This window comes from Hyperoodon ampullatus (assembly GCF_949752795.1).
Source record: "Hyperoodon ampullatus genome assembly, chromosome: X".
NCBI lineage: Eukaryota > Metazoa > Chordata > Mammalia > Artiodactyla > Ziphiidae > Hyperoodon > Hyperoodon ampullatus.
The window spans coordinates 117,163,466-117,187,017 of NC_136913.1; the positions used below are offsets into that span (position 1 = coordinate 117,163,466).

General features: G+C 38.1%; 1 protein-coding gene across 2 annotated transcripts in view; it reads right to left on the bottom strand.

The window, feature by feature from the left end:
- Positions 1-23,552, bottom strand: part of ARHGEF6 (Rac/Cdc42 guanine nucleotide exchange factor 6) — a gene marked incomplete at both ends in the record, with an annotated part of 109,051 nt that overhangs the window by 33,096 nt on the left and 52,403 nt on the right. For both annotated transcript variants that reach the window (XM_079727043.1, XM_079727042.1), the window contains 3 exons: positions 7,393-7,515; positions 8,751-8,846; positions 12,065-12,159. In XM_079727043.1, the coding sequence (XP_079583169.1) occupies positions 7,393-7,515; positions 8,751-8,846; positions 12,065-12,159 (314 nt within the window). The remainder of the gene's footprint in view (positions 1-7,392; positions 7,516-8,750; positions 8,847-12,064; positions 12,160-23,552) is intronic.

The following is a 23,552-nucleotide window of genomic DNA, read 5'->3' on the forward strand; positions in this document are numbered from 1 at the left end:
GCGGACTCTTAACCACTGCGCCACCAGGGAAGCCCCACAATGATATTTTATAATAACTATAAATGGAGTATAACCTTTAAAAATTGTGAATCACTATATTATACACCTGTAACTTATATAATATTGTACAGCAACTATACTTCAATTAAATATTACATTAGTATTTATCTGAGGAAAAGAGATACATGACCCTTACTACATGAGATTGTATACATTTAAGTAGAGAAGTGTAATAGTTACTGTAAACACACACACACACATACAATGAGACATCCCCTCACATCTGATTAGGATGGCCATTATCCAAAAATAAATAAATAAATAAAGACAAATGTTGGCAAAGATGTGAAGAAGTTGGAACCTCTGTGCACTGTTGGTGGGAATGTAAATTGGTGCAGCCACAGTGGAAACAGTATGGAAGTTCCTCAAAACACTGAAAATACAATTACCATTTAATCCAGCAATCCAACTTTTGGTTATTTATCTAAATAAACTGAAATCAAGATCTCGAAGAGACATTTGCATTCTCATAGCCAAGTTGTGAAACAACATAAATGGCCATTGATGAATGAATGGATAAAGAAATGTGGTATGCATATGCATACCTCTTTAAAGAGAAGGAAATCCTGTCATATGTGAAAACATGGATGAACTCTGAGGACATTTTGCTAAGTGAAATAAGCCAGTCACAGAAGGAAACATACTACATGATTCCATTTATATAAGGTATCTGAAGTAGTCAAACTCATAGAAGCAGAAAGTAAAATGGTGATTTCCAGGGGCTGGGGTAAGGGAGAAATGGGGAGTTGCTGTTCAGTAGATATAAGTTTCCGTTATGGAAGACGAAAAATTTCTAGAGATCTGCTGTACAAAATTGTGCTTATACTTAACAATACTGTACTGTACACTTAAACCTTTGTTAGGAGGGTGGATCTCATGTTATACGTTTGTTTGTTTTACCACAATAAAAATAGAAGGAAAAAAAGTGGAGGCAAAATAAAACTTTCTTAGGCAAACAAAAACTGAGGGAAACTGTCACCAGTAGACCTCCTATCAAATATTGTTAAAAGAAGTATTTCAGAGAGAAGGAAACTTGGATCTACATGAGAAGGAAGAGTGTCAGAGAATAATAAATGCAGTTAAAATAAAATCTTTTTTCTTATTCTTAACAGATGTAATAGATACCTGTTCAAAGTAATAAAAGCAACAGTATATTGAGTGATTTTATGTTATGGATACATGAAATGAATGAGAACAATAAGAGATGAGGGGGAAAAATTTAGAATACTCTGTTATAAGGTACCTGCATTACCTGTGAAATGGTAAGTGTTATGTGAAAGTGCTGTTAGGTTAGTTGTAAATGGATATTACAAACTCTAGGGAAATCAATAAATTTTTTTTCAGAAAAAGACAAAGAGAAGAAGAGAAAATGAAATCATATAAAATGTTTAACTAAAACCAGAGAATGCAGGACTTCCCTAGCAGTCCAGTGGTTAAGACACTGTGCTTCCACTGCAGGGGGCAGAGGTTCGATCCCTGGTTGAGGAACTAAGATCCTACATGCCGGGTGTCATAGTCAAAATTAAAAATAATAATAATAATAATAATAATAATAATAAAACCACAGAAGGCAGTAAAAGGGGGGCAGTAAAGAAAGAACAAGGGAAATGAATAGAAAATGGTTACAAACATTTTAGATATTAATCCAACTATAATAATAATCACTTTAAATGTGAATGGTCTAACTATGTCAGTTAAAGGACAGAAATTCTCAAAGTGGATTAAAAAAGCAAGACTCAATTATATATTGTCTACAAGACACAGACAGATTATAAGCAAAGGTATGGAAAATGAAATATTAACAGCAATCAAAAGATAGCTGGATTAGCTATATTAATTTCAGAAAAAAACTGACATCAGAACTTGGAAAACTATCAGGGATAAAGAGAGAGAATTACATAAAGATACAAGGGCCATTTCTCCAACAAGACAAAGCAATCCTTAACATGAATGCACCTAACAACAGAACATCAAAATACATGAGGCAAAAAAAAAAAAAAAAGTGATAGGACTTCCCTGGTGGTGCAGTGGTTAAGAATCCACCTGCCCACCAGTCCACTCCACCAGGAAGCCTACACAAGCCTCTGAACCAAACTTATCCACTGGGGGCAGACACCAAGAACAACGGGAAGTAAGAACCTGTAACCTGCGAAAAGGAGACCCCAAACACAGTAAATTAAGCAAAATGAGAAGACAGAGAAATACACAGCAGATGAAGGAGCAAGGTAAAAATCCACCAGACCAAACAAATGAAGAAGAAATAGGCAGCCTACCTGAAAAAGAATTCAGAGTAATGATAGTAAAGATGTTCCAAAATCTTGGAAATAGAATGGAGGAAATAAAAGAAACGTTTAACAAGCACCTAGAAGAACTAAACAGCAAACAAACACTGATGAACAACACAATAAATGAAATTAAAAATTATCTAGAAGAAATCAATAGCAGGATAAATGAGGCAGAAGAGCAGATAAGTGACCTGGAAGATAAAATAGTGGAGATAACTACCACAGAGCAGAACAAAGAAAAGAGAATGAAAAGAATTGAAGACAGTCTCAGAGACCTCTGGAACAACATTAAACGTACCAACATTCAAATTATAGGGGTCACAAAAGATGAAGAGAAAAAGAAAGGGTCTGAGAAAATATTTGAAGACATTACAGTAGAAAACTTCCCTAACATGGGAAAGGAAATAATCAATCAAATCCAGGAAGCACAGAGAGTCCCATACAGGATAAATCCAAGGAGAAACATGCCAAGGCACATATTAATCAAGCTATCAAAAAATAAATACAAAGAAAAAATATTAAAAGCAGGAAGAGAAAAGCAACAAATAACATACAAGGGAATCCCCATAAGGTTAACAGCTGATCTTTCAGCAGAAACTCTACAAGCCAGAAGGCAGTAGCAGGACATATTTAAAGTGATGAAAGGGAAAAACCTACAACCAAGATTACTCTACCCAGCAAGGATCTCATTCAGATTCGATGAAGAAATTAAAACCTTTACAGACAAGCAAAAGCTAAGAGAACTGAGCACCACCAAACCAGCTTTACAACAAATGCTAAAGGAACTTCTCTAGGCAGGGAACACAAGAAAAGGGAAAGACCTACAACAACAAACCCAAAACAATTAAGAAAATGGTAATAGGAACATACATATTGATAACTACCTAAAATGTAAATGGTTTAAATGCTCCAACCAACAGACATAGACTGGCTGAATGGATACAAAAACAAGACCCATACACATGCTGTCTACAAGAGACCCACTTCACATGTAGGGACACACACAGACTGAAAGTGAGGAGATGGAAAAAGATATTCCATGCAAATGGAAATCAAAAGAAAGCTGGAATAGCAATTCTCGTATCAGAAAAAAATGGACTTTAAAATAAAGACTATTACAAGAGACAAAGAAGGACACTACATAATGATCAAGGGATCAATCCAAGAGGAAAATATAACAATTGTAAATATTTATTCACCTAGCGCAGGAGCACCTCAGTACAAAAGGCAAATGCTAACAGCCATAAAAGGGGAAATCAACAGTAACACAATCATAGTAGGTGATGTTAACACCTCTCTTTCACCAATGGACAGATCATCCAAAATGAAAATAAATAAGGAAACACAAGCTTTAAATGATACATTAAACAAGATGGACTTAATTGATATTTATAGGACATTCCATCCAAAAACAACAGAATACACTTTCTTCTCAAGTGCTCATGGTACATTCTCCAGGATACATCATATCTTGGGTCACAAGTCAAGCCTTGGTAAATTTAAGAAAACTGAAATCATATCAAGTATCTTTTCTGATCACAACACTATGAGACTAGATATCAATTACAGGAAAAAAACTGTAAGAAATACAAATACATGGAGGCTAAACAATACACTACTAAATAACCAAGAGATCACTGAAGAAATCAAAGAGGAAATCAAAAAATACCTAGAAACAAATGACAATGAAAACACAATGACCCAAAACCTATGGGATGCAGCAAAAGCAGTTCTAAGAGGGAAGTTTATAGCAATACAATCCTACCTCAAGAAACAAGAAAAAACTCAAATAAAAAATCTAACCTTACACCTAAAGGAACTAGAGAAAGAAGAACAAAAATAGATAGATCCACTATTGTGATCCATCCCTCTATCAGTAATCAAGAAATCCAGCAGGTCGAAAATTAGTAAGGATGTAGTTGAACTGAGCATTATGTATTCTGTGACATAAAACACAATGTAACAAATTTATAAGAATAGAAATCAACAAATGGTGCTGGGACAATTGGATATTCACATGCTAAAGAATGAAGTTGGACCCCTACTGCACATCATATGTAAAAATTAACTCAAGAAGGATTAAAGAGCTAAACTTGAGTTAACAATATTAAATTCTTAGATAGGCGTAAGTCTTCATAACCTAGATTAGGCAACAATTTTTTAGATATAACACCAAAAATATAAGCAAAATAGATAAAATAGATACATTGGATGTCATCAAAATTAAATTTAAAATTAAAACTTCTGTGCTTCAAAAGATACCAAGCAAACCCACAAAATGAAGTTTTTTGCAAATCACACATCTGATAAGAATATATAAAGAAGAATATATAAAGAAATGTTGCCACTCAACAATGAAAAGATGAATAACCCACCTAAAAAACAGACAAAGGGTTTGAGGGAAAAAAATGTTCGACATCATTAGCCCTTAGAGAAATGGACAGTGACTGCTACTGGGTAAGGGGTTTCTTTTTGGGGTGATGAAAATGTTCTGGACCTAAATAGTGGTGATGGTTGCACAACCTAATATATTAACAACCACTGAGTTCTACACTTTAAAATGGTGGATTTATGGTATGTGAATCATACATATCTCAGTAATGAATCAAGTAACCCAATTTAACAATAGGCGAAGGATCTGAACAGACGTTTCCCCAAATGAAGGTACACCAATTACCAATAAAGCACATGAAAGATGCTCAACATCATTAGTCATTAGGGAAATGCAAATCAATATCAAAATGAGATATCATCACTTCATACCCTCTAGACTGGCTATAATCAAAAAGACTGATGATAACAAATGTTGGTGAGGATGTGGAGAAAATGAAACCGTCATAAATTGCTAGTAGGAATATAAATTGGTGTAGCCACTTTGGAAAACAGTCTCACAGTTCCTCTAAAAGTGAAACATAGAGTTACCATATGACCCAGCAATTTCACTCCTACATATCTGCCCAAGAGAAATGAAAACACAGGTCTACGCAACGACTTGTACATGAATCTTCATAGTAGCACCATTCACAATCCATATGTCCACAAACTGGTGAATGGAAGATCAATATGCGGTATCCATACAATGAAATATTTTTCATTGCATGTATGGCAATTTAAAAAAACAATGTACTGTTAAGTGCAACAACATGGATGAACCTTGAAAACATTATGCTGAGTGAAAGAAGCCAGACACAAAAGGCCATATGTTGTGTGATTCCACTTAAATGAAATGTTCAGAATAAGCAAATCCATAGTGACATAAAGTATTTTAGTGGTTGCCTTAGGCTGGCAATGGGGAGTGACAGCTAATGAGTATAGGTTTGTTTGGAGAATGATGAAAACCTTCTAAAATTGATTGTGGTGATGGTTGCACAACTCTGATATACTAAAAATAATTTAACTGTACACTTTAAATGGGTGAATTGTATGGTATGTGAATTATATCTCAATAAAGTTACTATATTAAAAAAGAAATGGTAAAATTTTATTTCTTAAGCTGGGTGGTGGGTACATGGGTGCTCATTTTATGATAATTCTTTAAGTTTGCATTTAGATTATTCACTTTGTAGGTGAAATACATGTCTTAATAAAAACACTTTTTTAGAAGTCTGACTGATCTGGATTCTAATTCTGGCTCAACCACTTAACAGCTATGAGTACTTGGGCAGATTACTTAACCTTCTAATGTCTTATCTGTGAAGCAGAGATGGTAATAATAGTAACTCCCTCATAGGCTTTTACATCATGTGCCTGGCACATTGTCAGTGTTATTATTAGCTCTAAGCAGTTGAGCCACTTGCCTAAATAATCCAGAGTCATGGCTTCTCTTTCTTTAAACTCCAACTTCCATATTTGCTATTCCACAAGAGTTCACAACTTTCATCAGGGAAGTAAAATTCACCTTCAAGTAGGACCTACTGAATTCTACCTTCAACATGCCCTTACATAACAGCTCTATAAAGCCAATCAAGCTCCTAATGAACCAGGACAAAGCCAAAGTTTCCATCACTTCTGAGGGTTTTTGTCACCTACTGTTCCAGCCTGGGTCTGGATGTACAAGTCAAATTAAAAGAAGAATAATCTTTTCAGTCTTGAGCAGCCTCCGGAATCATGTCAGTTCTGAATCTAATCTCCGAGTTCAGTCATAAGAGACCCTGTGTGTTGTTCTTCCTATTGTCCCACCTGGATTCCTAGCACATGGCTTCAAAGTCCAAACTGTGTCTTCAAGCCTATCCTACAGAATTCTGGCCCAGATGAAAGTATCAGTGAATGTGTCAAGGGTGAGTCATCAGAGGGTAAGGAAGGGTAGGAGAGATGTGAGCTTATCTGGGTCCCTTGCAAGGACTCTTAAAGGAGATACTGTGCTGCTGTTCCCCATGAATCTGAAACAATTTATATTCATGTATAATTGTCATCAGAGACCTTTGCTTAGAGTACCTGACACCCAGTTCACAGGGTTAGTTTCCTTCCAACTTTCCCTGCTGATACCTGCCTTTTAGCCATATTACCACTTGAGACTTCCTCTACCAGACAAAGGGAGAGTGAAAAAGAGATGAACCTAGGCAGCTTAGCTCTGCAGCAACTTGGATAAAACATTCACTGGGATGGGGAAGGCTAAACCATTGGCTCTAAATAGAATTTTACTTCAAGAAAGCCTTCCCTGACCCTTCCTTCACTCCACACTTTGATACCATGTTCAAAGTCTCACAGCTTCCTTCTAATTACCCTTTTCTAATATAACATGTTTACAACATTTAATTTCATGTCTATTTCTCTCAAGAGTCTATGCTCCATGAGGGAAGGGACCTTCTCTTCCTTGTTCACTACTGTATCCCCATCAGCTACTATAGGACCTTGCACATAGTAGGTGCTCAATAAATTATTTGTTGCATGAATGAACAATAAATCCATATAACAATGAATCAACTTCTGGTATGATGAATGGGGATAATCAAGAGTTCAATGGGAGATCTTGGATTTCCAAATGAGGTAGTCCTGGGAAAGGATATCATTGCAAAACAGCTTTTTGGGGGAAATGTTAATGATTTACCTGTGCTGGGTGAGTACATTTACAGCTGAAGGATGATTTGCACAGTAAGCCAGATACATAGATTTAAAATGAGGCATGAGGTTCAGTAGACAACCACCTACTTTGTGTTGGTTTTCTGGAAACCTGTAAGCAAAACAGATGAAACACAGAATGTAAAATAGGAAACAGGATAAAGGAAGATGATTCCAATTAAACCTGGCAACATGCAAACCTTATGAATTCTTTTGCCAAAGTTAAAAAGAAACTTCTATATTATAACCATTTTATCTATGAAATGGAAGTTCTTGGCCACTGTTTTAAACTTTAGCCACCAAACATAGCTCCAATATATAGGGTCAGATACTTATTTGGAATTACTAGGGTTTTTTAAGATACTTATTCAAATTATAATATTCAAATTTAGCCAGGCACACTAAAAATACTCTTGATTAATTTGCATGAAGTTCAAGTACAGACAAAACTAACTGAATCCAAAAATGACAGAATTAGAATTACATGGCACCCATTTTAGTTTGCAGAAAAATCAAAAAAACACAAGAAAGAAAAAAAATTACTCGGAATTCCACCATTCAGAGATATCTATTATAACAATGTTGGCATATTCCTTGGACTCTCTTCTACATGTTTCTATATAAAATGAAAAGCAAAGTCTAAATAGTAATAGTAATCTGCTCTTCTCACTTAGTCACCATCTTTTCATACCAATAATATGGATCCCTATCAGCATTTGCAGTGGTTCCTCAGGTCTCTTTAGAGGGGGTTCTCACCAGCTTCGTCCCTGGACAACCACCCATGTCTCATTAAGCTCAAGAAACAGGCAATTGCCCCAAATTCCCTATAGACGATGAAAGTCACCAATTCTCCGAGATCCACTACTTGGAAAACGAATCTTGCTCCAGAAACATATTGCCTGATGATCATCACAGTTCATTCTGCAGTATGAAGTTGAACACTTCAACGAGCTAGCTAGCCATCAATGATGCGTTGTGGTTCACATAAAGATATTACTTGGAAAAGTAATTCGCAATGTACAAAAGAAAAATATCTAATCGATGACAAAGGCATCATCCATGACAATTTAGACCTTATTTGTCAATATGATTTTTAAATAAAGTGAGAAATAACTGACCAGATGTAGAGTCCTGATAAGCAACTAGTGGGTTGACTCTGTGAATACTACCACCTAGTAGATTTTCTCTGTACTGGGGCAATTTATCAAAGTTGGAATAAATGTATAAATGCATAATAAATGCATAAATATAAAGTGCCCCTATCTAAGACAACAGTTAAAAGAAAACAAAGCACACCAAAAAAACCCAATGTTGCTAGCTATCCTGATGGCGATGTGCGACACTTACTTTGAACATTCTTCCAAGGCTTGGCAGAGCGTCTGTTGAAACGTGCATACTTCCTCGAAGTTTCCCAATAAAGATGTAAATTCTACAGTACTCAGACTGAAAAATATATATATATATGTAGTTTCAGTGAAAAGAACTTGGGGATGACTCTAGTTATCTATCTCTAGTCTAGTTAGCTGATAGTTTGCTAGTAACTGGCAAATGGGAGAAGGGAAGCAATCCCTACATTTTAACTTTTGCTTTTTAACTGACACCAACTCTGTGATCTCAAGCAATTTTCTAAAGCTTCTTTCCTTGATTTCCCTTTTCCATAACAAGAATAATGATCCTAAAGAAAATGAGTGTTTATAAGGTACATTTAGGTATTTTACAAAGCAAGGAGTAAATGAATAGCAAGTGCTTAACATTTAAGCATCTACAGAGAACAGATTGGTGGTCGCCAAAGGGGGGGACGGGGGGTGGAATGGGGGTCAAAAGGTTCAAGCTTCTAGTTATAAAATAAGTAAGTCATAGGGCTGTAATGTACATCATGGTGACCATAGTTAATAATACTGTACTGCATAGTGGAAAGAGTTGCTGAGAGAGTAGATCTTAAAAGTTCTATCACAAGAAAAAAAAATTTGTAACTGTGTGTGATGGTGAATGTTAACTAGATTTACTGTGGTGATCATTTCACAGTATATACAAATATAGAATCATTACACTGTACACCTGAAACTAATATAATGTTATATGTCAATTATATCTCAATAAAAAATATCTAAGTATCTAAATGGGTAGAATACATCATAGCTGGGAATAAGTGTAAAATCTTTTGAATACTCTCCTCTAGAGGAGCTGGTAAAGTAATTGAAAGACATTACATATGCCACTCAAAAATCAACTAAAGGAAATCTTGAGCGGAAATAGGAGGGAAGAAAATAGTACTGATGTGTTTGTTTGCTTTTGGAATGGAATGGAGTCAAACACAAACTGAACCATTTTAATCCAGTGCCTCTGTACTAAGAATTTTCTCATCCTTTCTTCCCCTACCAAATAATAGGTGATAAAAACAAGAGCCAGCACTAATACAGCGCTTAACACTGAGGTAAGCATTTTACAAATAACAACTCGTCTTAACCTTACAACAACTTTATGAGGTAGGTACTATTGCTGTCTCTGTTTTACACATAAGGAAATCCAGGCACAGAGAGGTTAAAGCAAATCAGCCAAAGTCCCAAAGCCTGTGAATGAAGCCAGAATTTGAACCCAAACATTCTAGCTCCAGAGTCCATGCTCCTAACCACTTTTTTTTTTTTTTTTTGCGGTACGCGGGCCTCTCACTGTTGTGGCCTCTCCTGTTGCGGAGCACAGGCTCCGGACACGCAGTCTCAGCGGCCATGGCTCACGGGCCCAGCCACTCCGTGGCATGTGGGATCTTCCCGGACCGGGGCACGAACCCGTGTCCCCTGCATCGGCAGGCGGACTCTCAACCACTGCGCCACCAGGGAAGCCCCTAACTTTTTGAGAGAAAACTTTTCTAAAGATTTACTTAAAAGGCCAATGTTTGCCACATGTTCTCTCTCCTTAGTATAATAATACAAGGGGAGGGTTTCCAGGAGAGTAATTTTTGCTGACAAAGAAAAGGAAGACCCAAACAGACGTTACCAGTAACCCCTAGAGTATAAAAAGCACCCAGTTCCTCTGCTCTGATGCCCTCCTGAACCACAAGCTAGAAAACCCCTCTCATGGGTATCAAAAGCGAAACCCTTTAGCCAGCTTCCCTGGCTGCTGTTCCCCCATAGCAGCAAGAACCTGACTGGAGGCTTATCTGGACCTTTCAGGATCAAACAATAAACAGTCCCCTTTGCTCAAATCACTTTGGGGTCTACAAGGCAGAACCAATGGAAAGTGACTAGAACTGCATTTTGAATTCCCTTGGGAACAGTGCGGTTCTGACTCGGGTCTCTCACCTCCTCTGCCGTGGCTCTTTTCTTTTCCTTTGACTATTTCTTGATTGCTAATCAGTCACTCCTTCATTTGAAATCTTACCATCTTCCGCTGCCAGGGTTACCACTTCAGTTCCCCTCTCCTCCTCTGCCTGTCACCTCTAGAACACGGAACCACATTTCACTCGGTGGCAGGAAACGCAGTGGGTTGAGTCTGGCCACTGACTGACCATGTGATGGGCAGGACAGGGAGACTCTCTGGACTTTGGGGTTTTTTTAATTTATTCAATGAGGATAGTCATTTCTTCCAGGGCACTAGACCCAATGATTCACTGAGGTTCCATTCAGCTCTAAGGGCTATGATTCACAGAGCACTTCATGTTTTACATAATAATAACAAAAGCCACTTTGTTGTTGATCATTTAAACTCTGACAAAACACAGGAATACAAAATCCTTTCATACTGAAGTAAGATTCCCATAGTGCCATGAAAATAACTGAGTAGGAAATTTAGCAGGACATTATGCCTAAGCAAGCATGATTTAGGAAAAGGGAGAAAATAGTGAAATACATTAAACTTATTTAAGCCTGAAGCCAACAGTTTAGGCAATTGTTTGGCAAAAATAAACTCTTAAACTGAGAAACAAGAAGAGATTTCTGTCCTCCATTCTATGTATCAACCACTAAATTTACCATTTGACTTATAGATCATAATCTCTAGTAAAGTTTAATCCATTAAAATAAAAAACACACATAAATGCACTTAGCTATTATTTGTTACATATGTCAGGCCTACAAGCCTAAAAAATGAACGGTCAATATTTTTCTTTTGTGAAAAGTAAGTTTTCAATTCAGGCCTTCAGATTTCTAAGACCAGGATAAGGTTTGAATATTTTTAACACCTCTTTCTCATTCACTTTTGCCTGGGTGAAATACTGGCTTGAATTGCTCTTAGGAACATTCACAAAATGCCACGCTTTTTCCACTCTGGGAGCATGGGAAAGAGTTTCGGCCCTGGCAAGTCAAGGTCAGAGCAAGCACAAGAATTTCCAGTGTCTGTGCTTTCTGCATAAAAACACCAGCAAGTCCTTCTTCTGGAAGGTAAAACTAGATGTATCACTTCTAAAACGTACAAGATAAAAATGGTGACAGACAGAAAGGCAGATCAGCTCCTTCCCTCCACAGCCAGAAGAGAAAGAAAGCCAAGCTCTCCAAAAGCTACATCTTGCATAATTTCTGTTGCCTTGACCATGTTCTTGGCAACCTGTGATCTGTGGAAATTCTTCTAAAGGGCAAAATCAATTATTCAGTGACATAAGAGTAATGACTCCATCTACTGACATTATCTTGCTTTGCTTAGCGAGAGGTTTAAAATATAAATCTTACTTGTTATTGGACTGCAGGGGTCTTAAGTAAGTAACAAGAAGAGACTGAAGTTCTTTAGCATAATCTTTTTCAGTGTCCAAGATATTCTGTAACACCTATGGAGAAACAAAGGTCAAGGTATTGTAACTGTCAGAAAAGTCCAAGGTAAAACAGAGTTTTAGATCTTTTAACCAAATTATCAGAAAAAAAGTCCTATTTATTCAGCTAGCACTGTAAGTAAGGAGCACAAAATCTGAATGCACTTTGTTTCATTCTAGTAAACTACTCTAATAATTGCATGACAACTGGTTATACTGCATAACTCATACGAACACATTTTTTCAGAATTACCCATAATTGGAGGGGCCTTTTCATTTACACAGTACTGCTCAGAATGCTTTCACGTGTTTTAAATCATTTTATCCTCAGCAAAGGTCTCGGCTAACAAAGGATCATCATTCCCACTTTATGGATGAGGAAATTGAGACCAGCTACCTCAAGACATAGAGATTCAGTGTCAGGATAATTTCATGATAACCGGTGTCAAACACCAAAAAAAGATTTTTTTAAAATTATGTTCTTGAGAAAATCTTTAGGTGACAAAATCTGAGGACACTGAATTTTTAAGCAGTTAAAACTGGTTTTTTAATAAAGGTAAAAAGTGCTAGTATGAACATTTCAAAGAGAAAAAGAAGCTGAAATGTGAGGAATTTAACAAGGAAAATGATGCTTACCAGTATTATTAATGATAGCCAAATGAAAATCCTATCGGCAAAACAACCAATGTACAGGTCCACAACTTCTCTGCCCCCACCAACCCTGGGGTCACACCTCATTTCCCAGCCTCTTCTGGAGGCAGCTGTAACCTTCATTCTAAGCTCCTAGAGATCACCAAGTTAACATTTTGGTGTATTTTCTCTCATATCTCCTAATCCATTCAACACAAATTTACGGAGTGCCTCCTTGGTGCCAAAGGCCATGTCTGTCCTCAGGGAGTTTCTACTCTGTCTTCAGAGGGAGACATTAAACACGGGCTCACAAGACAATGTGAAGCATTTTTAGCCAGGAGAAGCCCCTTAGCCTACCAATATGCCAGACATACACTCACAAGACAGTGCATGATGACCTGCTACTGACAGGTGGAGTGGACAAAGCAATTGGAGGTCCAGGTAGCTGTGGGTTTTTTGGGAAACAACTGGACTGGAAGGTGGTCATCCAGGCTCTGCTACCAATGGACAGGTTGCTTCAGTTTTAAGGCTCATCTCAGATTGTGACATTTCACCTACCTCAGGGGTAGATAGCTCTTTGTTGTGAGCAGATGCCCTGTGCACTGTAGGATGTTTAACAACATCCCTGACGTCTACCCACCAGATGTCAGTTGCATGCCACCCCCTACCCCATTATGACAAATAAAAATGTGTCCAGACATTGCCAGATGTCACCTGAAGGGCAATATCACTCCTAGTTGACAAGGACATAGGCCACAGGGTGGCTTCAAAAGCTAGGGCTGGGCTTCCCTGGTGGCGCAGTGGTTGAGAGTCCGCCTGCCGATGCAGGGGACACAGGTTCGTGCCCTGGTCTGGGAAGATCTCGCATGCCGCGGAGCGGCTGGGCCCCGTGAGCCATGGCCACTGAGCCTGCGCGTCCGGAGCCTGTGCTCCGCAACGGGAGAGGCCACAACAGTGAGAGGCCCGCGTACCACAGGAAAAAAAAAAAAGAAAAAAAGCTAGGGCTTATGTTGTAGCCCCTCCTCCCAGCCACTCATGTCTACTTTCAGTTTCTCTATTCCTCAGGGAGGAATGCCTACTCTCTAAAGGTGTAAGTGTAAATTTAAGGGCCTGGAGGTACCAGTGCTCTGTGAAATTAATCCAGGGATGGAACAGAAATGTTTCCCCTATAGAAAGTCGAAGCACAACAAAGGAAATTAGAAACTATCTTGAGATGAATAAAAAAGAAAACAAAACATCAAAACTTATGGGATGAAAAAACAAACTTATGGGATGAAGTTAAAGCAGTTCTTAGAGACTGTAAATAGCTGTGAATGCCTACATCAAAAAGAAGAAAGAGGACTTCTGGTTTCCAGTCCAGCATTTAAGGCATTTGGAAGTCATCACTCCATCCTAAAAGCAAGTAAATAGTTGAACAACTAGAAAAAAACTTTGCTTACATTTGTCAGGGAAGTGAGGTCACAGGCAAAAACGGTACACTTAAAATTGGAGAGACAGACAGGCAGATAGAGAATCATAACTTGCTGGACCAGAAGACCATGAGCAGAAGCCTCCATGGGAAGTGGTATCAGGGTAGGAAAACCTGAACTGTAATTGATGAATTGCTGGGGGTTCAGAGCAGAAACATCTGAGAGTTAAAAGCTCTAGGGGGTCCAGTCACAGAGGAGCACACCCACACTTCTGTGACTTTTACTTCCAGAAGCTGTACCAGGTTATCACAATGAAGAGAGGAGGAAAATCTCCCTTGTGCTTCAGGAGAGGGAAGGGAAAAGTAGCCGTTTTGAAATTACCGGAGCATTCTGTTCTTCATAACAAGGTCTGCCCTCAAGAGAGAAAGTATTTTACCAAACCCTAACCTATTGGGGTTTTATCAGAGCCTAAAATACCTAGGGGAAGAGAAATACCCTACTCTAGCTCCCTCTAGCCTTCCTGTCCTATCTAAGGGAGGGGAAAAAAAGACTGAGAAACACTGCTGAAGTTCACAATCTAGGGACATAAGCTCACCAAAAGCCTGAGACCTAATCATAGGACTTGAGAACACTTCCCCTGACCCCATACCTTACCACCATATTACTAAAGGCCTATTTACTGCAGTTCCTCTTACCTAGTACATCACATCTGGCTTCCAACAAAAAATTACAAGGCATATGAAAAGGTAAAAAAAAAAACACAGTTTGAAGAGACAGAGCAAACATTAGAACCAGAATCGGATATGGTAGGAATATTGGAATTATCAGACCAGGATTTTAATATAACAATGATTAATATGCTATGGGCTCCAATGGAAAAAGTAGACAACATGCAAGAACAGATGGGTATTGTAAGCAGGAATAAATACTGAGAAGGAATAAAAATGAAATGCTAGAGATCAAAAACACTCTAATAGAAATGAAGAATGCCTTTGATGGGCTTGTTAGTAAACTGGACCACTGAGGATAGAAGCTCTGAGCTTGAGGATGTGCCAATAGAAACTTTCAAAACTGAAAAGCAAACAGAAAAAAACCCTGAAAAATGGAACAAAATATCTAAGAACTGTGGGACAACATCTAAAGGTGTAACCTATGTGTGATGAGAATACCAGAAGGAGAATAAAGAGAGAAAGGTACAGAAGAAATATTTGAAACAACAATGACTAAGAATTTCCCCAAATTAATGTCAGACACCAAGCCACAGATCCAGGAAGCTCAGAGAAAACCCAGCAGGATAAATGCCCCCCCTGCAAAATGTCCCCTAAACCCACCATATTCAAACTCCAGAAAAATCAAAGATAAAGAAAAAAATCTTGAAAAAAGCCAGAGGATAAAAATACTTTACCTATAGAGAAGCTAAGATAAGAATTATATGTGACTTGTCAGAAAGCATACAAGCAAGAGGAGAGTGGCGTAAAATATTTAAAGTGTTGGGGGAAAAAACCCACCAACCTGGAATTCTGTATCTTGTGAAATTTTCCTTCAAAAGTCAAGCAAAAATAGACTTTCTAGGACAAACAAAAATTGAGGGAATTTTCTTGCCAGCAGACCTGCTTTGCAAAAAGTGGGGTTTTTTTTAAAGTTCAGAGAGGGACTTCCCTGGTGGTCCAGTGGCTAAGACTCTGTGCTCCCAATGCAGGGGGCCCAGGTTCGATCCCTGGTCAAGGAACTAGATCCCACATGCTGCAACTAAGACCCAGCGCAACCAAATAAATAAATATTTAAAATTTTTAAAAATTAAAAAAATAAAGTTTGGGAGGGATAGGGAGGGTGGGAGGGAGATGCAAGAGGGAGGGGATATGGGGATATAATTATACGTATAGCTGATTCACTTTGTTATACATTAGAAACTAACAGAACAATGTAAAGCAATTACACTCCAATAAAGATGTTAAAAAAAATAAAGATCAGAGAGAAAGAAGATGTTATAGGTTAGAAACAGATCTACATAAAGAAAGAAAGCATGAAAGAAGGAATAAGTGAAGATAAAATAAAAACTTATTTTTCTGTAAATCAACTATACCTCAATAAAAAACTTTTATTTTTCTTCTTAATTGATCAGATAACAGTTTGTTCAAAATAATAATAGAAACAATGTATTCGATTATATATATATATATATATATAATGCTTATGTATGCTTATGTATAAGTGAAATGAATGACAGCAATGATACAAGGGATAGGAAGGAGGAATTAGGAACACTTTGTTATTATAAAGTACTTGCACTTGTACCTGTGAAGCAATACAGTGTTATTTGAAAGTGGACTTGGACTAGTTCTAAATGTATATTGCAAACTCTAGGGCAATCACTAAAAAAGTAAAAAAAAAATCTAAAACTACACAAGCTACCAAAACTGACCACAAAGAGGTAGAAAATCTGAATATCTCTATAACAAGTAAAGAGATTGAATTAATATTCAAAACAACTTCCCATAAGTTAAAGCCCAGGATGAGATTGCTTTATTGATTAATTCTACCAAAAATTTAAAGAATTCACATCAATCCTTCACAAACACTTAAAATCCTGGAAAAGAAGAGTGTACAAAGTTAGAGTGTATACTTCTCAATTTCAAAACTTTCTAAAAAGCTTCAGTAACAAGACAGTTTAGTACTGGTATAAAATAGATATATAGACCAATGGAATAGAATTGAGAGTCCAGAAATGAACTCATGGTGAACTGATTTTTGACAAGAGTGCTGTGAACTTCCAATAATGAAAGAATAGTCTTTTCAAAAAATGGTTCTGGCTAAATGGGAAAAGAATTTGATAAAGAATATATACATGTATATGTATAATTGAATCACTTTGCTGTACACTTGAAACTAACACAACATTGTTAATCAACTATACTCCAATATAAAATAAAAAGTTAAAAAAAAAGGTATATAAAAAGTGGTGCTGGGACTTCCCTGGTGGCGCAGTGGTTGGGAATCCACCTGCCAATGCAGGGGACATGGGTTTGATCCCCGGTCCAGGAAGATCTCACATGCTGTGGAGCAACTAAGCCTGTGAGCCACAACTACTGAGCCCGCATGCCACAACTACTGAAGCCTGTGCGCCTAGAGCCCGTGCTCTGCAACAAGAGAAGCCACCGCAATGAGAAGCCCAGGCACCGCAATGAGAAGCCCAGGCACCGCAATGAAGAGTAGCCTGCACTCTCCACAACTAAAGAAGGCCCGTGCACAGCAACAAAAAACCAACGCAGCGAAAAATAAATTAAATAAATAAATAAATAAAAACAACAAAAAAACAAAAACAAAAAACACATGTACCCTTTGATTGTGCAATCCCTCTTTAAAGAAAAAAAAGTGGTGCTGGAACCACTGAATAACTACATACAAAGAAAGAATTTGCACTCCTACTTCACACCATATACAAAAATTAACTCAAAATGGATTCAAGAGTTAAAACTACAAAACTCTTAGAAGAAAACAGAGGAGGAAATCTTCCTGATCTTGAATTCATCAATGGATTCTTGGATGACACCAAAAGCACAAGCAACAAGAGAAAAAATAGATAAACTGAAATTCATGAAAATTGAAAACTTGTATGTATCAAAGGACATTATCAAGAAAGTAAAAAAGACAACCCACAGAATGGGGAAAATATCTACAAATCATATATTTGAAAAGGTTCTACTATTCAGAATATATAAAGGACTCTTACAACTCAACAATAAAAATAATCAGTTAAAAGTTGGCAAAGGGGGCTTCCCTGGTGGCGTAGTGGTTGAGAGTCCGCCTGCTGATGCAGGGGACATGGGTTCGTGCCCCGGTCTGGGAAGATCCCACATGCTGCGGAGCAGCTGGGCCCGTGAGCCATGGCCGCTGAGCCTGCGCATCTGGAGCCTGTGCTCCACAATGGGAGAGGCCACAACAGTGAGAGGCCCGCAAACCGCAAAAAAAAAAAAAAAAAAAAAAAGTTGGCAAAGGATTTAAATAGACATTTCTCCAAAGAAGATATACAAATGGCCAATAAGTGCATAAAAAGATACTCAACATATTTAACCATTAGGGAAATGCTAATCAAAACCACAATACTACTTCACACTCATTAGGGTGGCTATAATCAAAAGAAAAAAAATAGAAAGAACAAGTGTTGGTGAGGGTGTGGAGAAACTGGGACCCTCATACATTGCTGGTGGGAAAGTCAAAAATTGTAACTGCTGTGGAAAAGTTTGGCAGTTCCTCAGAAAGTTAGACATAGTTATTATATGACCCAGTAATTCCACTCCTGGAGAAATGAAAACATATGTCTGTGCAAAAATTTGCACATCAATTTTCACAGCAGCATTATAAATAATAACCAAAAAGTGGAAATAATCCAAAGGTCCATAAACAAAACCTGGTATATATCCATAATATGGAAGATTTATTCCATCATAAAAAGCAATGAAGGGACTTCCCTGGTGGTCCAGTGGTTAAGAATCCGCCTTCCAATGCAGGGGACACAGGTTCGATCCCTGGTCGGGAAACTAAGATCCCACGTGCTGTGGGGCAGCTAAGCCTGTGCACTCTAGAGCCTGCGCGCCACAACTAAAGAGCCCGCGCACTGCAGCTACGAGCCTGCCTACCACAACGAAGATCCTGCATGCCGCAACTAAAACCCGACACAGCCAAATAAATAAATTAATTTAAAAAATACTTTCCTTCTTTAAGAAAAAAAAAAACAATGACGTACTGATACATTCTACAACATGGATGAACCTTGAAAATACTATGCTAAGAAAGAAGTCAAACACAAAAGAACAAATATTGTATGATTCAATTTATATGAAACATCCAGGATAGGGAAAACCCATAGAGACAGAAAGTCGATTAGTGGTTGTCAAGGGCTGGAGGGAGTGACTATGAAAGGGTACAGGGTTTCTTATTGGGGTGATGAAAATGCTGGAAAGTAAGATGGTGGTGATCATCACACAACTCTGTTAATTTCCTAAAAATCAGTGAATTGTACACTTTAAAGTGGTGATTTTTGTGGTGTGTGAATTATGTGTCATTATAGTTGTTATTTTAAAGTCAAAGCAAAAATTTCTCATCTGTTAATAGAAACTTTTCTGTTTTTTCTCTGACTCCAAGTCCTCATCCAGTAGTGTCCTTCCAAACTCAAATGTGTCCATCGTTAGTGGTCTCTGCCCAGCTGGGCTGCTGTTCATTGCAATGTGTTAAATAATCATTTATACTCATGCTCAGCACTAGGATTCATTTTTTTATTCTTAAAAATGGAGAGAGCTGCACTAGAATTCAACAGTACCACATTTTATCAAGAGGTAAAACTCATATGCAGACTACCGTTTTAGCAACATTTGTCTATAGTATTTGTATTGGAGGAAAAAGAGGATGGTGGCCTGGCTTCCCACTTATATTCAGGAGAGAATGAAGTCATCTCATCATCTCCTTTGTTCACATTTTTCTAAAGAGACCATGTCTGGTAATGAGCCATCTCACATCCTCAACCTTGCTTTCAAGCACTGTTGTCTGTAACTGTCACACTACCCAAAGTATAATGTCCATTGAAAAAAAGGAAAACAAAGTAAAAAAGAAAACAAAACAAAACACAGTCATTGCCTGAGGGAATTTTTAAATTAGAAAATTCACGGATATTATTTACATCATAAAATGTGATTTTTAAGACAATTAAACATCACTGCTTTAATTCCATGGTTGCTATAATTCAACATTCCTCCCCTCATTGAAACAGTTTTATTATTTTAACTTCCTTTAAAATGCTATCACAGGTAGTTCCTTTAAGAGAAAGCACTAAGATGTTGCAAGAAAGGTGCCAACTTTCCTGCTCCAGTGGATTTATTTGCTAGGCGAAGCAGCACACTTTCTAAGGGTTCCATCTGTGCTGGAACCACTCACATGGGACAAACGGAGGTAGGAAGGCACACACTCCCTGCTGCCTTTGAGTAAGTTCTGGAGAGCTGAATGGAAACATACACTAAACTCATATTGTTGCAAGTCTTGAGGGTGGCTGAAAGCTGACTTTACAAGCTAAATTGACACAGGTGATTAATGAGTCCTTCATTAAATAATGCAAAATTTGTTTGAATGATGATGTACTAAATAGCATTGCCCTTGCTGTGGTTTGATTAGTAGAAATGCTCATCAGGGTGGATGCCTGGGATTCTCTCCCAAATTCACTTGGATTTTTATTGCTTTCCTCAATCTCAGAAGATCAACTGATGAACTGCGGAGACTGGTTCTTTATTTTTCAGGCCACAGGGCATCTACTGTAAAAGGATAAAAAGGGAAGCAGACAGAGAAGGCTATGTGTCCCCAAACAGAAGGCCTCAGTGGTGAGTCAGAACGCAAACAGTTTGGCAGGCCAACCAACTTCAGAGCAGTACAATCTGATCGAGATGAAATCCACTCAAATACTAAAATGGACTGTGTCCAGACATTGCCTTTGCCTCTCTGACTCCATCTTCACAAGGACAACAGAGTATCCTTTTGCTCAATTAACCTCTGACTAAATTCAGAATAAAACAGATGGTGAGAAGCCATAGAAAAAAGAGGTGGAGGCCTTTTGTACCTCCATCCTGGGCTATTGATTTTCCAGTAAAATATATTTCCTCCATTTCCTGGAAAGGCTTTAGAGTGAGTTCATTTTTATAACTCTGTTTTCCATAAGGGAACAAGTCATATAAGTCTGAAGAAATTATTTTAAGAGGCTAAAATGCATAAACAAAAGCTGGAAACAGAGATACATCCCATGATAAAGGAAGATTATAATGGCCCCAGGAAACCTTAATCTAAGCAAAACCATCATATTATAGGAATTCTGAGATAAGTATGATGGCTGCAAAAACAGGTTCATGTTGGTAAACTCCTAGGAGATGGGAAAAGGTAATACACTACTGTATTTATGTCATATTTGACGTATATGGCAGAAGAGTCCGCCTGTTTACATTCAAGTGCAGTGATCAATTTCACCCCCTCCAGGTCCTTGGTTTTCACAAAACAAGCAGCACTCTTGCCCTGTTATGGACAGATTCTGCAAAACAGAGATGGACTCTGAAAACTCTTGTCACCTCCCTGACCTCAGATGGAAGATATGGATGAGTTAGGCAGGAAATGGGCAGGTAAAAAAGAATAGGGGATATGGAGAAGGAATAACTGGATAGATGTGTAAGGTAGTTTAGGCTGGTGGTTTTTAAAAAGGGAGGGTGCACAGAGGTTTCTTAGGGCAGTGAAATTACTCTGAACAACACTGTAATGGTGGATACGTGTCATTATACATTTGTCCAAACCCATAGAATGCCCAACACCAAGAGTGAATGGTAATGTAAACTCTGGACTTTAGTACTAATGATGGGTCAATGTAGGTTCATCAATTGTCACAAATGTCCCACGCTGGTGGGAGATGCTGATCCTGGGGGAGCCTGTGCATGTGTGTGGGTAGATGGTATACAGGACATCTCTAACCTTTGGATCAATTTTGCTGTGAACCTAGAACTGCTCTAAAAAATAAAGTATTTTTTAGAAGGGTAGATAAGCACTAGAAACGTAGAGAAAATTCAGGGTGGGAGCAAGTGGGTAAATAGATGAGTGAGAGAGAAAAGGGGGGTAAACAGAAGATGGGTGGCAGAAGCAAGAACTACAGGAGGCTTCCTGGGATTCTGATGTGATTGAACGGGTCTCAGATTTCTTCCCACCTTTCCGACCACATGGAGGTTCTGATAAGACATCTGCCACACGTTACAATAAAGGAGAAGAAAGTTAGAAAAAATAAATAATACTGGCCCTTACTGATTATATTTTCCTATTTGGATGTAGGGAAATGTTATCTCTTACTCTGCAGCCAGATGCTCATTCCCAGAGTTTAGTACAGGGAGACCTCGTTTTATTGCATTTTGCTTTATTGCGCTTCACAGATATTGTGGTTTTTCCACAAATGGAAGGTTTGTGGCAACCCTGCATCAAGCAAGTCTATTGGCGCCGTTTTTCCAACAGCATTTGCTCACTTCATGTCTCTGTGTCACTTTTGGTAATTCTCACAATAGCCCAAACTTTTCCATTATTATTATATTTGTTATGTGACCAGTGATCTTTGATGTGACTATTGCAAAAAGATTACAACTCGCTGAAGGCTCAGATGTTGGCGAGCATTTTTTAGCAATAAAATTTTTTTAAATAAGGTGTGTACATTGTTTTTTAAGACAATGCCATTGCCCACTTAACAGACTACAGTAAAGTGTAAACATAACTTTTATAGGCACTGGGAAAACAAACAACTCACGTAACTCGCTTTATTGTGATGGTCTGGAACTGAACTGGCAATATCTTTGAGGTGTGCCTATATTAGGATTATTGTGAGTCTGGCCTATTTATGGCAGCACGAGGGACCGCATTCTTACATTGGGCTGCACCAGTTGCAATAAATAAGGAATTTCACCCCCCGAGAGGCATTTTGATGGGGATAGAAGAGAGCGCAGTCCATTCTGTGACCTGCAGGGACGGAGTATAGGCACGCACATTCTTGCCTGGATGAATGTGCTCGCAGGGTTCTCCCTGCCTGAATTCCCTTCCAGCTCTTCTCTGCTTATCTAAGTCCTGACATGCCGTCAATCCTCTCTCCCATTCAACCTTTCCCTTTATTGGTTCTCAAATTTTAGTTTAGTGAGTATCAGCATCACCTGGGGGGGATGGAGAGAAGGGGGCTGAGGGGGTGTTAAAAATGCTGTTTCCTGGGACCTATGGCCAGAGATTCTGATGTAACAAGCCAGATGTGGAGACCAGATATCTAGAGTTTTAACAATCTCCCTGGGGGCTTTCAAATGCAAAAGATCCCCCAACCACATTTGGAGCAACTCATTTTAGGACAGTTTATAACTTGACGTCATTGTCTGCCACATGGCTTATACCATCATGTCTGTCCTGTCTTCCCAGTGAGACCATGGGTGCCAAGACCTAAACACTGCGTGCAAATTAAGCTTGACAACTAAGCTACATAGATTTCACTTTCTTTTCTTTTCTTTTTTTTAGTTTTATTGAGGTCTAATTGACAAATAAAAATTGTATATATTCAAAGTATACAACTTGATATTTTGATATATGTATATATTGTGAAATGATCACCACAGTCAAGCTAATTAACACATCCATCACCTCTCATAGTTACCATTTTCTATTGTTGTGCTTATTATTATTATTTATTTTTTAATCCCTCCTGGCATGTAACATCAACTTACAATAGGCAAAGAGAGCCAATGAGCAGAAGATTATTAGAAAAATAATTCAGAGAAAATGACACGCTTTTCCTCAGTAGTGAGAGAAGTTTAACAAATGGCAGTGAATTCTGAG